We start from the raw sequence: 16,786 nt of genomic DNA on the forward strand, positions 1-16,786 counted from the left end.
AAAAAAAAAAAAAAAAAAAAAAACTTAGCCAAGTGTGGTGGTACAGACCTGTAATCCCAACTCCTCGGGAGGCTGACGCAGGAGAATTGCTTGAATCTAGGAGGCGGAGGCCGCAGTGAGCCGAGACTGTGCCACTGCACTCCAGCCTGGACGAAAGAGACTCCATCTCAAAAAAAAAAAAAAAAAGTACACTAAAGCCAATAAACACACACACAGACCCAACTTCATTAGTGATCAGGCATATGTAAAATAAGATGTTATTTTACATTCATTTGACCGTCAAAAATTTTAAAGCCTGGCCAGGTGCAGTGGCTCACACTTGTAATCCCAGCATTTTGGGAGGATGAGGCAGGTGGATCAGTTGAAGCCAGAAGTTCAAGACCAGTCCAGCCAACATGGTAAAACCATCTCTACTAAAAATACAAAAATTAGCTGGCCGTGGTGGTGTGCCTGTAACTCCAGCTACTCAGGAGGCTGAAGCACGAGAATCATTTGAAACTGGGAGGCAGTGAGCCAAGATCACGCCACTACACTCCAGCCTGGGTGACAGAGCGAGACTCCGTCTCAAAAAAAAGAAAAAAGAAAAAAAATTAAAGCTTGACTGGAAGTTGTTTTACAGGATTTCTCACATACAGCTAGTGGGAGTGAAAAAAAAATTAATTTTTTTATTTTTTTGAGCCAGAGTCTCACTCTGTTGCCCAGGCTGGAGTGCAGTAGCATGATGTGGGCTGAGTGCAGTAGCATGATGTGGGCTCACTGCAACCTCCGCCTCCTGGGTTCAAGCAATTCACATGCCTCGGCCTCCCAAGTAGCTGGGATTACAGGCAATGTGCCACCACACCCCTCTAATTAAATTTAATTTTTTAAATACAGCCTCACTCCGTCACCCAGGCTGGAATACAGTGGCGTAATCTCAGCTCATACAGCCTCCACCTCTTGGGCTCAAGCAATCCTCCCACCTTAGCCTTCCCACTAGCTAGGATTACAGGTGTGTACCACCATACCTGGCTAATTTAGGAGTGGAAATTGGTACGACTGCTTTGGAAAACAGTTTGGCATTATTCTATGAAGTCTAACAATCACATTCCCTATAAACCAGCAATTCTGCTCCTAGATATATGTATATGTGCGTGTCTGTGAATGAAAGAAGCCCTTTACACATGATCAATAGGAGACCTGCAGAAGAATGTTTCTATAAGTCTGTACACAATAGCAAAAAACCTGGAAAAAACCCAAATGCCCATCAACAGCATGAATGAAGAAAGTGTGGTATATTCACAGGAAAGAATATTATATAGAGTCAAAGTGAGTGTTTGTATACAGCATCAGCATCTGTAACAATATGAATTAATTTTAGCAACGTGATATAAGGGAATATAAATCTCACCAGATTATAGAGCATGATATCCTTTTTATAAAGTCAAACATGATAATAAAAGCATACTTTTTAGAAATACAGAGGTACAAAGCAATATTAAAATGAGAGCAACGGAATAGTGAAAGGAAAATTCCAGATTGTGACTATCTCTGGTCTAGGTACATGTAAATTCTAGCTTTAGGGCTAGATGGGTTTATGGGAACTTACTACATTAAAAAATCAATTGAGCCTGACCGAGCGCAGTGGCTGACGCCTGTAATCCCAGCACTTTGGGAGGCCGAGGTGGGCAGATCACCTGAGGTCGGGAATTCAAGACCAGACAGACCAACAGGGAGAAACCCCGTCTCTACTAAAAATACAAAATTAGCTGGGCTAATCCCAGCTACTCGGGAGGTGGAGGCAGGAGAATCGCTTGAACCCAGGAGGCAGAGGTTACAGTGAACTGAGATCACATCATTGCACTCCAGCCTGGGCAACAAGAGCAAAACTCTGTCTCAAAAAAAAAAAAAAAAATTAATTGAGGCTGAGCAGAGTGGCTCACACCTATAATCCCAGCACTTTGGGAGGCTAAGGTGGGAGGATCATTTCAGCCAGGTGTTCAAGATCAGACTGGGCAAAAGAGCAACCTCCATTTCTACAAAAATTTTTTTAAAATTAGGTCTAGTGATGCACCCCTGTAGTCCTAGCTACTCTGGAGGCCAAGGCAGTAGGATCACTTGAGTTCAAGGCTGCAGTGAACTATGATCATACCATGGCACTCTAGCCTGGGTGACAAAGTAAGACTCTGTCTCTTAAAAAATGTGTGTGTGTATATATATGTATATATGTGTGTGTATATATGTGTATATATGTATATATATAAAAATGTGTATATATATATTAATTAAGCCATTCATGGGCCCACAATGACAGTGTGTCATAGGCCAGTGATTATGATTAATCCATTTCCATGCAACTAGGGTCTAAAAAATAAATAATGCTCCCAGAAGATGCATTCTATTTATCCTGACTTTATATACTCTTTGCCATTCCTAGAGATCCAAATAATCCAGAACAAGCCTAGGGATAGACTGCCCAAGGTCTGTTTTTTGTTTTTGACCTATCACAAGAGGCAGAATGGTACAGTGAGTAAGAGCACAGGCTCTGGGGGCCAGACTGCCTGAGGGGGAAGCCTGGTTGCATTCCGTACCACTGTGTGACTAATACTGTTAGGGAAAATCACCTCACCCCTCCGTGCTCCAACTTTCACATCTGTGAAATGGCGCTAGCAATAATAGTATTATAATACCTGTCGTAGAAAGTTATAAGGGCCAGGCGCAGCGGCTCCCACCTATAATCCCAGCACTTTGGGAAGCCGAAGCAGACAGATCACCTAAGGTCAGGAGTTTGAGATCAGCCAGGCCAACGTGGTGAAATCTCTTCTCTACTAAAAATACAAAAATTAGCCGGGCCTGGAGGCACACACCTGTAATCCCAGCTACTCAGGAGGCGGAAGCAGGAGAATCACTTGAACCCGGGAGGCAGAGGATGCAGTGAACTGAGATCGTGCCACTGCACTCCAGCCTGGGGGACAGAGCCAGACTCCTTCTCCAATAAATAAATAATAAATAAATAAAGTTATTGTAAGAATTACATGAGTTAATTCACCCTGAGGTCTCAGAATAGTGTGGTTGCTCTCAGTGCATAAAGTAAGCCTTACTCAACAAATGTTATTATTGTTATTTCTTGCTTGATATCACAGTGAAAAGCTTAGGAAATGCTCTTCCCCCAAGTATACCCTAAACACTTCTGGAGCAGGAATATCCCCACAATTCTCTGGGAAGATCTACTGCATCCACCCAGCACAACACCATCCTCCTTAGTAAGGCTGTGTTAGACTGAAGAAACGAAATGTTTTTTCCTTAAGTACTCTTACATTTTTAAGAAATGACTAGAAGGTTCATGCCTGTAATCCGAGCACTTTGGGAGGCCAAGGCGGGCAGATCGCCTGAGCCCAGGAGTTCAAGACCAGCCTGGGCAACCTGGCAAAACTCAGGTATTTGGGAGGCTGAGGCTGGAGGATTGCTTGAACCTAGGAAGTTGAGGCTGCAGGGAGCCATGTTTATGCCACTGCACTCCAGCCTGGGTGACAGAGTGAGATGCCATCTCCAAAAAAAAAAAAAAAGAAAGGAAAAAGAAATTACTAGAAAGAAAGTTTGGATTTACCTGTGGTTTTTCATGGAATCTCTCTGTGTATCATTAATATAAATAACCAAGTTTTTGTGACACATCACTTGTCTGATGGCTTTAAATAACATGGGCTCTGGCTGGGTACCGTGGCTCACACCTGTAATCCCAAACACTTTGGGAGGCTGAGGCGGGCAGATCACTTGAGGTCAGGAGTTCAAGACCAGCCTGGCCAACATGGTAAAACCCCATCTCTACTAAAAATACAAAAATTAGCTGGGCGTGGTGGTGTGTGCCTGTAATCCATGCTACTCAGGAGGCTGAGGCAGGAGAATTGCTTGAACCCTGGAGGTGGAGGTTGCAATGAGTCGAGATCGTGCCATTGCACTCCAGCCTTGGTGACAGAGCGAGACTCTGTCTCAAAAAAATAAAAAATAAAAAAAAAATAACATAAGTTCCTGTCATCATCCAAAATAAACAGCTCAAAATATCTGGATTCAAAGCTTTTATAATTTATTAAAATGAAAACCATTCAAATCTTCATTTGGGATCTATTTATACTTCAACTACAAGCAATTCTAAGAAACTGAGTTATCTGGTTTCTACAGTGTTAAGATGGTAGAAATCATAATTTAGAAAGAACACAGGGTTCCAGAGATATGACTGGTAATAGAAAAAAAAAAAAAATCACATGTGACAACCTGGGAGAAAAAAGGCTGAAAAAAATCAGACAAATAATTCATACCAATGCCTATGAACATACTGCTGCCTCTCAGCAGAAAAAAGTTAACGATGATGATCCTGAATCATGAAGAAAACGTGATACCACAATAAATGTACTGTTTATCAAAAGAGTAGTCTCACATATTTGTCTTAAATATGCCATGAAAATTTTTAAATAATGGTTTTTTTCTTGGCAAAATCTCCAGGATTAGTTGCAAATGGACACACTAAGTTAAACTAAATGGCTTGGCCTACCCTAAGACAGTTGTTCAGTACACATCAATTAATCCTCAAAGAATTGCTGCCAAAATTATGAATAAATGAATTAGCAAACGTTAACAATCCATTACATAGTGTCACTCAATTGGATTTAAAAGTGAATTTTAGGCTGGGCACAGTGGCTCACACATGTAATACCAGCACCTTGGGAGGCTAAGGTGGGTGGATCACTTGAGGTCAGGAGTTTTTGGGTTTTTTTGTTTTTTTTTTTTTTTGAGACGGAGTCTCGCTCTGTCCCCCAGGCTGGAGCATAGTGGCCGGATCTCAGCTCACTGCAAGCTCCACCTCCCGGGTTTACACCATTCTCCTGCCTCAGCCTCCCGAGTAGCTGGGACTACAGGCGCCCACCACCTCGCCCGGCTAGTTTTTTGTATTTTTTTTTAGTAGAGACGGGGTTTCACCGTGTTAGCCAGGCTGGTCTCGATCTCCTGACCTCCTGATCCGCCCGTCTCGGCCTCCCAAAGTGCTGGAATTACAGGCTTGAGCCACCGCGCCCGGCCGAGGTCAGGAGTTTAAGGCCAGCCTGGCCAAAACGGTGAAACCCAATCTCTACAAAAATACAAAACTTAGCTGGATATGGTGGCAGGCACCTGTAATCCCAGCTACTCAGAAGGCTGAGGCAGGAGAATCGCTTGAACCCGAGAGGCGGAGGTTGCAGTGAGCCAAGATCGCGCCACTACACTCCAGTCTCAGCAGCAGAGCGAGACTCGCTCAAAAAAAAAAAAAAAAAAAAAAAGTGATTTTTAATGCTTAAAAGAATGAGTTTTAAATTATCTGGAAGATTAGCCTGTGTGAAATGATTCGTTCTCTCCGATTGTCTTCAGTAAATAACGACATAAGGAAGTTTTTATAGCTTTTCTTTTACAGATAGGGACTTACCCTGTCGCTCAGACTAGAGTGCAGTGGAGTGACTTTGAAATACTGAACTCACGAGCTCAAGCAATCCTCCTGCTTCAGCCTTCCGAGTAGCTAGGATTATAGGCCTAAACCACTGCACATGGCTAATATTCTATTTTTTTTTTTTTTTTTTTTTTTGTAGAGACAGGACTCTCGCTTTGTTGCCCAGGCTGGTCTCGAACTCCTGAGCTCCAGAAAGCTTCCTGTCTCAGTGTCCCAAAGTGCTGGGACCACAGGCATGAGCAAGTCTACTATAGCCTTTTAATAAACCTACCAAAACCTACCTACACAAGCAATTTCCTGGGGAGGCAATTCACTTCTTCCAAAAATGTGGCTACCTTCAAAAATAATCTCTGAAAGCTATTCAGAAATAGCCTAATTTTTATTTCAGTCTTAACTCATACATCTCATGGGAGGAACTGCTACCATTTCAGTTCTGTGCCAGGCATAAAGTACTGCAGGAACTTCAAAGATGAATTATCATCTCTGTCCTTAAAAAGGCACCCTCCTAGGCAAGTGATAATTATACTTAGCATTACAATACGAGAAGTGCAATGATGAGGTAGGAACAAGTACACAGAGGGGCACCCAACCGAAGATGTGTGTCAGGAGGGACAGAGAGAGGAAACAGGGAAGATTTCCTACTTGGTGCCAACAGCAAAAGCAATCCCAGGAGGGAACTACAGGTGCAAAGGCGCAGGTATGGTGTGCACAAGGGCAGGTCAGTGTCGCTGGACCGAGTGCCAAGTGAGAGAGGGACATTCTGGGAGGTGAACCTGGAGAGGGAAGTGGGCCAGTGACGGAAAGCCTCACAGTTCATGTCGAGAAGCCTGAACTCTCACAAGATGACAAGTGCTAAATGATTCCATTTATATGAGGTATCTAGAGAAGTCAGATTCATAGAGACAGAAAGTAGAACCGTAGTTGCCAGGGGCTGGGGAGGGCGAGTGCAGAGTTATTATTTGAAATGTACAGAGTTTGGGATAATAAGTTCTGGAAACAGATATGGTGATGGTGGCACAGTATTACAAATGTACTTAATCCCCCTGAATGGTACACATAAACATGGCTAAAATGGTACATTTTATGCTATGCATATTTTACCACAAAAAAAAAAAAAACTTAAAAAAGGAATTATTATGTTCAGGTAGAGAAAGAAGAGGAGAGGAGGAGGGGCAGCAGTTTGAGCTCTAACCAATAAACAGTGGCTTTCAGATTTGTTTCAGCTACAGAACCCTTTCTTCAAACAGCATTAGTATAGACTTAGTAGTTGTGTCTCCTCAAAATTCATACGTTGAAACTTAATCCCTAATGTGATATTACTTGGAGGTGGGGCCTCTGGGAGATGATTAGGTCATGAAGGCGGAGTCTACATAAATGGGATTAGTGTCCTTACAAAAGGGACTCCAGAGAGCTCCCAAACCCTTTTTACCATGTGAGGACACAGCAAGAAAACAGCTGACGATGAACCAGGGGACACCAAGCCTGCAGGCACCTTGGTCTCAGACCTCCCAGACTCCAGACTGTGAGAAATAAGTTTCTTTGGCTTATAAGTTATCCAGTGTACAGTATTATTGTTATTAATCGGGCATAAAAGCCCAACTATAAAGCAATAGCAGCACACCCTGGTGGGTGCCAGAGGCCAGCCTAGAAGCCCACCAGCTCCTATTCCCTACTTGTCTCCCATGGTGAACCCTAAGGAACCTCCAGGGAACCCCAAGAGCTCCTCCAGTTTGCAAATCACTGGGGTAGGTGATGGGAAGAATCCCAAAAGGTTTTCAGCCTGAGCATAATGTAATGAGATTTCTTTCTTTTTTTCTTTTAATTTTCTTGGGTACACTGGTCATATCACCTGAGATTTCTGAAAGAGTAAAGCAGGTCTGGGTTTTAGAATCAAATGAAACGATCTCAGCTCTGCCTCTCATCAGCCAACTGTCCTGGGCAAGTTACTTACCTGCTTTGTCTATCAAAACAGAATAAAAAAACTATCTTTGTAGGAGTGTCATGAGGATTGATGAAATGTGAGTAGGGTGCCTGATACACAGCGAATTCTCATTTGATGACAGCTATTAATACTCCTTCGTTTTATTAGGCATCACTCTGACTTCTGTGTAGCGAGATGATTGGGGTCGGGGGTAGATGGAGGCATGGATGGAAGCTATTACTAAGTGAGAGACGATAAAGGCTTAAACTGAATTAGTGACAATAGGGATTGAGGCCAGGCGTGGTGGCTCAAGTCTGTAATCCCGGCACTTTGGAGGCCGAGATGGGAGGATAACCTGAGGTCAGGAGTTCGAGACCAGCCTGGCCAACATGGTGACACCCCATCTCTACTAAAAATACAAAAATTAGCCAGGCATGGCAGCAGGCACCTGTAATTCCAGCTACTCGGGAGGCTAAGGCAGGAGAATCACTTGAACCCAGGAGGCGAAGGCTGCAGTGAGCGGAGATTGCACCACTGCACTCCAGCCTGGGCGACAGAGCAAGACTCCGTCTCGGGAAAAAATTAATAAAAGACAATAGGGATTGAAGGCAGAGATGGACTCTGGGACTATTCTGGAAGTGCTGTCAAGACAGGGAATAAGCACTAACTTCCTTCAAGTCAACTAGAAGAAAGAAGCAAAGAAAAGATGGAATAACCCAAAGGTTGTCTAGAAGTGGTCTAGGGGAAGAAGGAGACTACACCCTGGGGCAGAGAGAGGAGCAAGAGGCCCAGTGGAAGGCATGCTGGAGAAAAGCTTTTCAATTCCAGTCTTACCTCTCCCTACAGTACATGCCTGCCCGTTTAACAACTCCCTCCAGTATTGAGAAATTAATAAAACAGGTTCAGGCTGTCCAGCCACCAATCATTCCTCACCTACCCTCTCCAAGCTCCTTAGGCTAATGGGCTGTAACCTTGAGAGACCGCCTCCTCCTTCTTTCAGAGCAGCTGATAGGAATAACTTAGCAGATGGTCACTGAACAACAGAAATCAACAGTGATTCTGTGGTGCCCAAGATTTCTCCATCCTAGGGTGCATCCCCTCCCCTCTACCTAGAGGGACTCAGACCCAAGCCCAGCTATCATCTCTTTCTTCAGCACATAGGGGACATGTCTGAGAATGGTCATCACAGTGATGTTTGTCGAGGCTGGGAGTTGGAAACTGTCTGGTTGTCTAACACTGGTGGATGGACCGTGGAACCACAGAATACTCTGTAGCGGGTAAAAACAATAGACTAATCAGTGGTTCTCAACCAGGGATGATTTTTGTCCCCCAGAAGACGTTTGGTAATTTCTGGAGACATTTTCGAATATCACAACTGGGAGTGGAGGTGAGGGTGCTATACTGGCACTTATTGGCTGGGGTCAGTTCTACATCTTGCAGAACAGCCCCAACAAAAAATTAGTCAACTCAAGGCCGGGCGTGGTGGCTCAATTCTATAAACCCAGCACACTGGGAGGCCGAGGCAGGTGGATCACTTAAGGTCAGGAGTTCGAGACCAGCCTGGCCAACATGGTGAAACCCCATCTCTACTAAAGATACAAAAATTAGCCAAACATGGTGGCAGGTGTCTGTAATCCCAGCTACTCGGGAGGCTGAGGCAGGAGATTCATTTGAACCAGGAGGGGGAGGTTGCAGTGACCCGAGATCATGCCACTGCACTCCAGCCTGGAGTGAGGCTCTGTCTCCAGAAAAAAAAGAATTAGTCAACTCAAAATGTCAAGAAGGCTGAGGATGGCCAGGCGCAGTGTCTCACGCCTGTAATCCCAGTACTTTGGGAGGCTGAGGAGGGTGGATCACCTGAGGTCAGGAATTCAAGACCAGCCCGGCCAACATGGTAAAACCCCGTCTCTACTAAAAATACAAAAATTAGCTAGGCATGGTGGCAGCTGCCTGTAATCCCAGCTACTTGGGAGGCTGAGGTTGGAGAAAGGCTTGAACCCAGGAGACGGAGGTTGCAGTGAATGTAGATCACGCCATTGCACTTCAGCCTGGGTGACAAGAACGAAACTCCATCTCAAAAAAAATAAAAAGAAAAAGAAATTTAAAAAAAAAAAAAGAAGAAGGCTGAGGTTGAAAAACACACTAGATGAACAAAATAACATGACTGGGTCACAAACATATAATGCACAGTCAAGATTTTTTCTAAAAAAAGGGATGTAATATTTTATACAATGCCTATTTATTGGTATTAAGGATTCATTCTCAGCCATGCATCACATATTTATTGGGAATCTATTGCAAGGTCAGTAATGTTACAATCAGAATATAGAATGGCCATAACTAGATGATTCCTGGAGTCTAGTAGAATGGGAAGATACTAAATAATTTCATAGTAAAAGGGGGGAAGGGAAGAGAATTTACGAAGATTAGTAGAATCCAGAGTTTCCCAATTCCCCAAGGAATTGCACAAGCCACAAAAGATTCCTAACCTTACATCTTTGTTTAAATAACACTATAAAACAATATGTTTTTATGCAGGGCGACATACCAGCTTAGGATTTATGCTGCATACACAGTGAGTGCTCAATAGATGTCTGTTGACTGGATAAGTCTGCACAGTTAAGCAGAACTAAATGACTCCTTCAAAAATGTCTAGGACTTTACCCTTTGGAAGGCGGAAACCCAAATGAAAGGAGAAAGCACAGGTGTATCCCAGACCTGTTTCTAGACAATAATAAGGAGTGTGGGTGTTGGCCGGGCGTGGTGGCCCAGGCCTGTAATCCCAGCACTTTGGGAGGTCATGGCAGGTGGATCACCTGAGACCAGGAGTTCAAGACCAGTTCGGCCAACACGGTGAAACTTCTCTGCTAAAAATACAGAATTGGCTGGGCACAGTGGCTCACGCCTGTAATCCCAGCACTTTGGGAAGCCGAGGTTGGTGAATCACGAGGTCAGGAGTTTGAGACCAGCCTGGCCAACATGGTGAAACCCTAAAAATACAAAAAATTAGCTGGGTGTGGTGACAGACACTGTAATCCCAGCTACTCGGGAGGCTGAGGCAGGAGAATCACTTGAACCCGGGAGGCAGAGGCTGCAGTAAGCCGAGATTACGCCACTGCATTCCAGCTGGGGCGACAGTGTGAGACTCCATCTCAAAAAAAAAAAAAAAAATACAAAATACAAAATTAAACTGGCTGGGCACAGTGGCTCACGCCTGTAATCCCAGCACTTTGGAGGGGGCAGAGATGAGCCGATCACCTGAGGTCAGGAGTTCAAGACCAGCCTCGCCAACATGGCAAAACCCTGTCTCTACTGAAAATACAAAAATTAGCTGGGCATGGTGGCATGCGCCTGTAATCCCAGCTACTACTAGGGAGGCTGAGGCAGGAGAATCGCTTGAACCCGGGAGGCGGAGGTTGCAGTGAGCTGAGATCACACCACTGCACTGCAGCCTGGACAACAGAGCAAGACTCCATCTCAAAAAAAAAAAAAAAAAAAATTAGCCAGGCATGGTGACCCATGCTTATAATCCCAGCTACACAGGAGGCTGAGACAAGAGACTCGTGTGAACTCAGGAGATCACGCCACTGTACTCCAGCCTAGGCGAGACTCCATCTCAAAAAAAAACAAAGGAATGTGGGTGTAGACTGACCACCTATTATCCTTCCCTCTTCCAGCCCATGCCCCTTCACACCAAGCCACTTGAAGTTCCTTAAGCAAAACACTTTCTGGCACTTTCAAGCCTAGACTACCCTTCCTCACCTAGGCCACCTGGAAAACTCATTCAGTCTTCAAAATCCCGATCACCTTCCCTCTCAAGCTCCCCAACCCTACCTCACCCTGGTAAACTTGGTCTCTGCCCTCTTTGGTGCCATTGCTGAACCTTGCACTTATCTTTATAGCACTTAATATAACTTTTTACCATAATCTGATTATGAGCTTTCTTTAGAGCAGGAACTTAGTCCTGTTCATTATGGCCAAAGAGACTAGTCTGAAGCCTAGAACATTACAGATGTCCAAGGCTTGGTGAATGAAAGAATCAATGAATAAACCATGTCCGGCACTCTGCTACAAAAGGAATATGATAAAATCCATGCCCTCGAAAAGTTTACCATCGTTTGATGGGAAAAAGGATAAATATATAAAACAATAATTAAAGGTTTTTTGCTAGAGATACAAAGTTGATGATTGTTATAAGGAATACGCATTTTTAAAATATGTGAATAGGCCTGGTGCAGTGACTCCAGCATTTTGGGAGGCCAAGACGGGAGGACTGCTTGAGCCCAGGAGTTCAAGATCAGCCTGAGTAACATAGTAAGATTTTGTCCCTACAAAAACTGAAATTAAAAATTAAAAACATATATATGAATAAATTAGGATCTATGTGTCAGAATGTAAACTGACAGTATACAATTAAATAATAATACCAGGCGCAGGGGCCCACACTTGTCATCCCAACACTTTGGAAAGCCGAGGCAGGTGGATCACTTGAGCCCATGAGTTTGAGACCAGCCTGGGCAACATGATGAAACCCTGTCTCTGCGAAAAAAAAAAAAAATTAGTAGTGCATGGCAGTGCATGCCATAGTCCCAGCTACTCAGGAGGCTGAGGTGGGAGGATCACTTGAGCCACGGAGGTTGAGGCTGCAGTAAGCCATGATCAGCCACTGCACTCCAGCCTGGCCAACAGAGTGAGATCCTGTCTCAAAAATAATAATAATAATAATAATAATAATAATAAACAATTAAATAAGAAGTATTCTCAGACACTCCTGGAAGTCCATGGTCTTCTATCAGAATATTTTTCACTTGAGTTGACAGCAATCACAAAAGCCAAAATTACAGAGTCCACTAAGGAATATATGGTTCTCACTATCATGAATGCCTGGCACATAGTAAGTGTTCAATAAACTTTTATTGAATAAGTGATCTGATATTCCTAATCATAGAGAAAAGATGTCTGTACCCTATGGGGGCAGGTATATTAAGAGCTGGGGTCACTTAGAACATATTCTCCTCATAATGAAAACATAACAAGCTCCAGGCCCCAATATTTTCTATATTTAGTATCCAGTTGCCCAAAAAGGCTATTCTTGCCCCTTTTTGGTAAAAGGAGTAGAAATGAGCTATGTGGTTATAAATCTCTCTCTGTATCTTGCCCATATGGTGATAACACATCACATCCATTTACCAACCTCTTTCTACACTCTCCCACCCTTGGTTCCCTGGCCACAGGTGTGGATTCACAAAGCTAAACTCAAACTTGGGACATGAGTTTTGACAACAAAGTTTAAAATATTGAGTATTAGGAGTACTGGATATCTGGTAAACCACTCTTTTCTGATTGCTGGGTCGGATAAAGAGAAACTGCAATCCAAAATCCAAGTGCTTGGATGGCTGCCAGAGGTAGGAATGGAAACTTTAATTAACAAAAGAGCCCAGCCAACCAAACAAGAAGCTCAGCCCAAGACCCTTGGAATAAAGACCAATAAAGGGAAGAGTTCAGGGAGGGAGGCAGAATGGAAAGGAAGCCTTGAGAACCTTTGTCATCGCTCAGTAATTCACTCATTCATTCATTCATGTGCTAAGGGTTGTGGTAGACATAAAAAAGAAAAAGACACCATTTCTGCTGTTAAAGAACTTTGTCCATAGCCAGGCATGGTGGCTCACACCTGTAATCCCAGCACTTTGGGAGGCCGAGGCAGGGGGATCACCTGAGGTTGGGAGTTCGAGAACAGCCTGACCAACATGGAGAAATCCTGTCTCTACTAAAAATACAAAATTAGCCGGGTGTGGTGGCACATGCCTGTAATCCCAGCTGCTCAGGAGGCTGAGCAGAAGAATAGCTTGAACCTGGGAGGCGGAGGTTGCGGTGAGCCAACATCCAGCCTGGGCAACAAGAGTGAAACTCCGTCTAAAAAAAAAAAAAAAATGCACAGAACCGCTATTCCACAAGAAAGGAAAAAGCCCTCAAAGAGATACATAAAAAGGACATTCATAGACAAAAGAAATATCATATTTAGGAGGCTACTAGACTGATTATAAAGCATACCCAGATTCCAAAAGTATCAGAACATTAGGAGAGGAAAAAAAAAAATCAGGCCAGGTGCTGTGGCTCATGTCTGTAATCCCAGCACTTTGGGAGACTGAGGTGGGTGGATCACCTGAGGTCAGGAGTACAAGACCAGCCTGGCCAACATGGTGAAACCCTGTCTCTACCAAAAATACAAAAATTAGCCGGGTGTGGTGGCGGGCGTCTGTAATCCCAGCTACTCAGGAGGCTGAGGCAGGAGAATCACTTGAACCCAGGAGGCGGAGGTTGCAGTGAGCCAAGATTGTGCCACTGCATTCCAGCCTGGACAACAAGAGCAAAACTCTGTCTCAAAAAAAAAAGAAAAACAAAAACAAAAAGAAAATCATTGTTAATTCTTATCACATCTTGTTAAACAGACATCTTGCCATATCATCTGCCCCAGCTTCAAGGCCACTGGCATCTCCTGAAGTAATCACCACATGTTCCCATCACCCAAGAATAGAGAGAGCTAATGGTGACAATTAACCCATACGGAGCACTGACAGGAGCCAGGCTTTGCCTGCCCTCTCCTGTGCAGTCACCCAATTAATCCTTGTAACAGCCCTACAAGGTAGGTACTGTTATTATCTCCATTTTACAAATAAGAAAACTGGAGCACAGGCCAGGCGTGGTGGCTCACTCCTGTAATCCCACTACTTTGGGAGGCGGAGGCGGGTGGGTCACTTGAGGTCAGGAGTTCAAGACCAGCCTGGTCAACATGGGGAAACCCCATCTCTACTAAAAGTACGAAAAATTAGTCAGGCATGGTGGTACATATCTGTAATCCCAGTCACTTCGAAGGCTAAGGCAGGATAATCGCTTGAACCCGACAGGTTTAGGTTGCAGTTAGCTGAGATCGAGCCACTGCACTCAGGCCTGGGTGACAGAACGAGACTCCGTCAGGACGGACAGACGACGGAAGGAAGGAAGGAAGGAAGGAAGGAAGGAAGGAAGGAAGGAAGGAAGGAAGGAAGGAAGGGAGGGAGGGAGGGAGGGAGGGAGGGAGGGAGACTGAAGCACAGATAAGTGACTAGTCAAGGAAGGAAGGAAGGAAGGAAGGAAAGAAGGAAGGAAGGGAGGGAGGAAGGGAGGAAGGGAGGGAGGGAGGGAGGGAGACTGAAGCACAGATAAGTGACTAGTCAAGGAAGGAAGGAAGGAAGGAAGGAAGGAAGGAAGGGAGGGAGGGAGGGGACGGGAGGGGCGGACTGACTTGTCCAAGGTCACCCAGACAGGATTTGAGTCCAGAATGTGAGTGCCCTTAGCCATTACACTGAATTGCCTCCCAGCTGAGAACTTTCAACAAATTTATCAGGACACACACAACTAGATGCTACAAGGTGGTTTTGAGCCAAGTTTCCCCTTTAAACACATGCATCAATTTCAAACTATATTTATACGATAAAAAAATGCTCACAGCTTTATCGATCTCATTTTTTAAATGGTATGGCTTTTCAGGACATATCTTTCACAATCGTTAAAGGGAAATTCGCTTTGTTAATATGAAAAAAAAATCAAATGCCTGTTTCATGAGTTGTCAGTGGCCCACGCTGCTCAGACTAGGGCTTGCAGGCATCACCCCTTAAAGATCATCTTGTGGCCTTGGGCAAATTGCTTAGCCTTCTTTGTTTCTCCAGCGGTAAAGCAGATATACCAATAGTACCATCTCCTAAAGTGGTGAGGATTCGCTGATATTATCCACATACATTGTTATGCACAGTACCTGACACAGAGCGAATGCCCAATAAATGTCTTTCACAATTTAGGTCCTGGGTTCTCTCATTTCCAGAGTGCAAGTCCTCCAGCAACCACAGAAACGCTTTCTAGAGTCGCTGCCCACTCCTTAAAAACATTTGTCCCTACTTCGCACAGAGCATAGTGATACCACAAACAGGCTTCCCTGGACCCCAGCCCTGGGGGAGGCTATGTCACCTCGCTCAGGCCCAGGAAGAGAGGGCCGGCTCTGGTCTCCCGCCCGGCAGCAGCACAAAACTTAACCAGGATTTCTCAGTTGGGTCAACTCTCGGATCACCGCGCCCAGTCTGGAGGGCTCGGCAGCAGACGGAATGAGGGCGCCGGCGCCAGGAAGTGGCGCTCACCCACCTGCCCAGCCCGAGGTGCGCACTCCTCCTTCACGGCATCCCCGGGGACCTCGTCCCTCCCCGGCGGAACGTCCCAGAGGACCGACCTAACAGTGCCAACAGGGTGGATTTCCCCCAAAATCCTCTAAAATACATTGCCACGATTTCGAAACGGGAGCCGAGGGAGACGCACCAAGTGCTTCCCGAGGCCAGGTAAAGCGCACCATCCCTGTCGCACGTGTTGAGCCCCGAACCCAAGTCCGTGTGGCCGCCCCCTCTGCCTCCCTGCTGGGAGCCTCAGAGCGTGTGCTCAGTGTCCACGTGCGCGTCGGGCCCGCAACCGCCCACGCGCCCCAGCTGAGCTGCAGCGCGCGCCTTCCACTCACCAGGTGAAGAGTTTGCCTTTTATCCTGCGCAGCAGGCTGTAGAACTCTCTCCCTGCTCCCTCCGCGAGGGGCTCTGGGGCGCCGGGGCTAGCCGGCGAGTCTGCCTCCATGGGCGCCCTTACGCGTCTCCGGCGCCCAAAACCCCCGAAGTGCTGGGTCCCGGAAGACGGGAGGCGGCGCCTGTGCGGTCGGCGGGGGCTAGGCTCTGGCCCTGCGCTCCCTCCCTCGCTTGCTCGCTCGCTCGCGTCCCTCTCGCTCCTCCGCCCGGCTCCTTCAGCGACCAATCATGAACTGTCAAGCCCTAAGGGCCAGACAATACATTTGCAGATTACAACCTGGCACCTCCAGGGTAGCAGGAGGAGAAAGGGCAATTTTTTTTTCGTCTTGGCAGCTGAGCCTCATTGTTGAGCGACACCCAATGTGTCTTTCAGGCTTTTAGGGTTCCTTGTTTGAAATCACAAGATACGGTAACACTAGGTTATTGTAGGTGATTCCTAAGCTAAGAAGCGGTGAGTGAGCAGTGAGTTAGAAGCAGTGAGTGAGCCGGGACAGTGAGTGAGCTAACTGGTGAGTGAGCTAACTGGAAGGACTGGCTGACCCCTCCTCCTTCCTCCCACTCTCCCTTCCTCTGGCTGATTTGCACAAGATCGCTTCATTAAAATAGCTGAAGGCTGGCCGGGCGCGTTGGAACGCCTGTAATTCCAGCGCTTTGGGAGGCCGAGGCGGGTGGATCACCTGAGGTCAGGAGTTCGAGACCAGCCTGGAAAACATGGTGAAACCCCGTCTCTACTAAAAATACAAAAATTAGCCGGTCTCGAGAGGCTGAGGCAGGAAAAACGCTTGAACCCAGGAGGCGGAGGTTGTGAGCCGAGATCGCGCCTTT

At 45.7% G+C, this 16,786-nt stretch overlaps 1 protein-coding gene across 1 annotated transcript in view; it reads right to left on the reverse strand.

Moving 5' to 3' along the window:
* The window catches only part of SLC35F2 (solute carrier family 35 member F2), a 65,483-nt gene extending 49,044 nt beyond the window's left edge, over nucleotides 1-16,439 (reverse strand). Inside the window, exon 1 of the mRNA XM_025358227.1 lies at nucleotides 15,904-16,439. Coding sequence (XP_025214012.1) covers nucleotides 15,904-16,013 — 110 coding nt within the window. The 5' untranslated portion in view covers nucleotides 16,014-16,439. The remainder of the gene's footprint in view (nucleotides 1-15,903) is intronic.
* Nucleotides 16,440-16,786: the final 347 nt, after the last annotated feature.

Source organism: Theropithecus gelada, chromosome 14, assembly GCF_003255815.1.
Source record: "Theropithecus gelada isolate Dixy chromosome 14, Tgel_1.0, whole genome shotgun sequence".
Classification (NCBI taxonomy): Eukaryota; Metazoa; Chordata; class Mammalia; order Primates; family Cercopithecidae; genus Theropithecus; species Theropithecus gelada.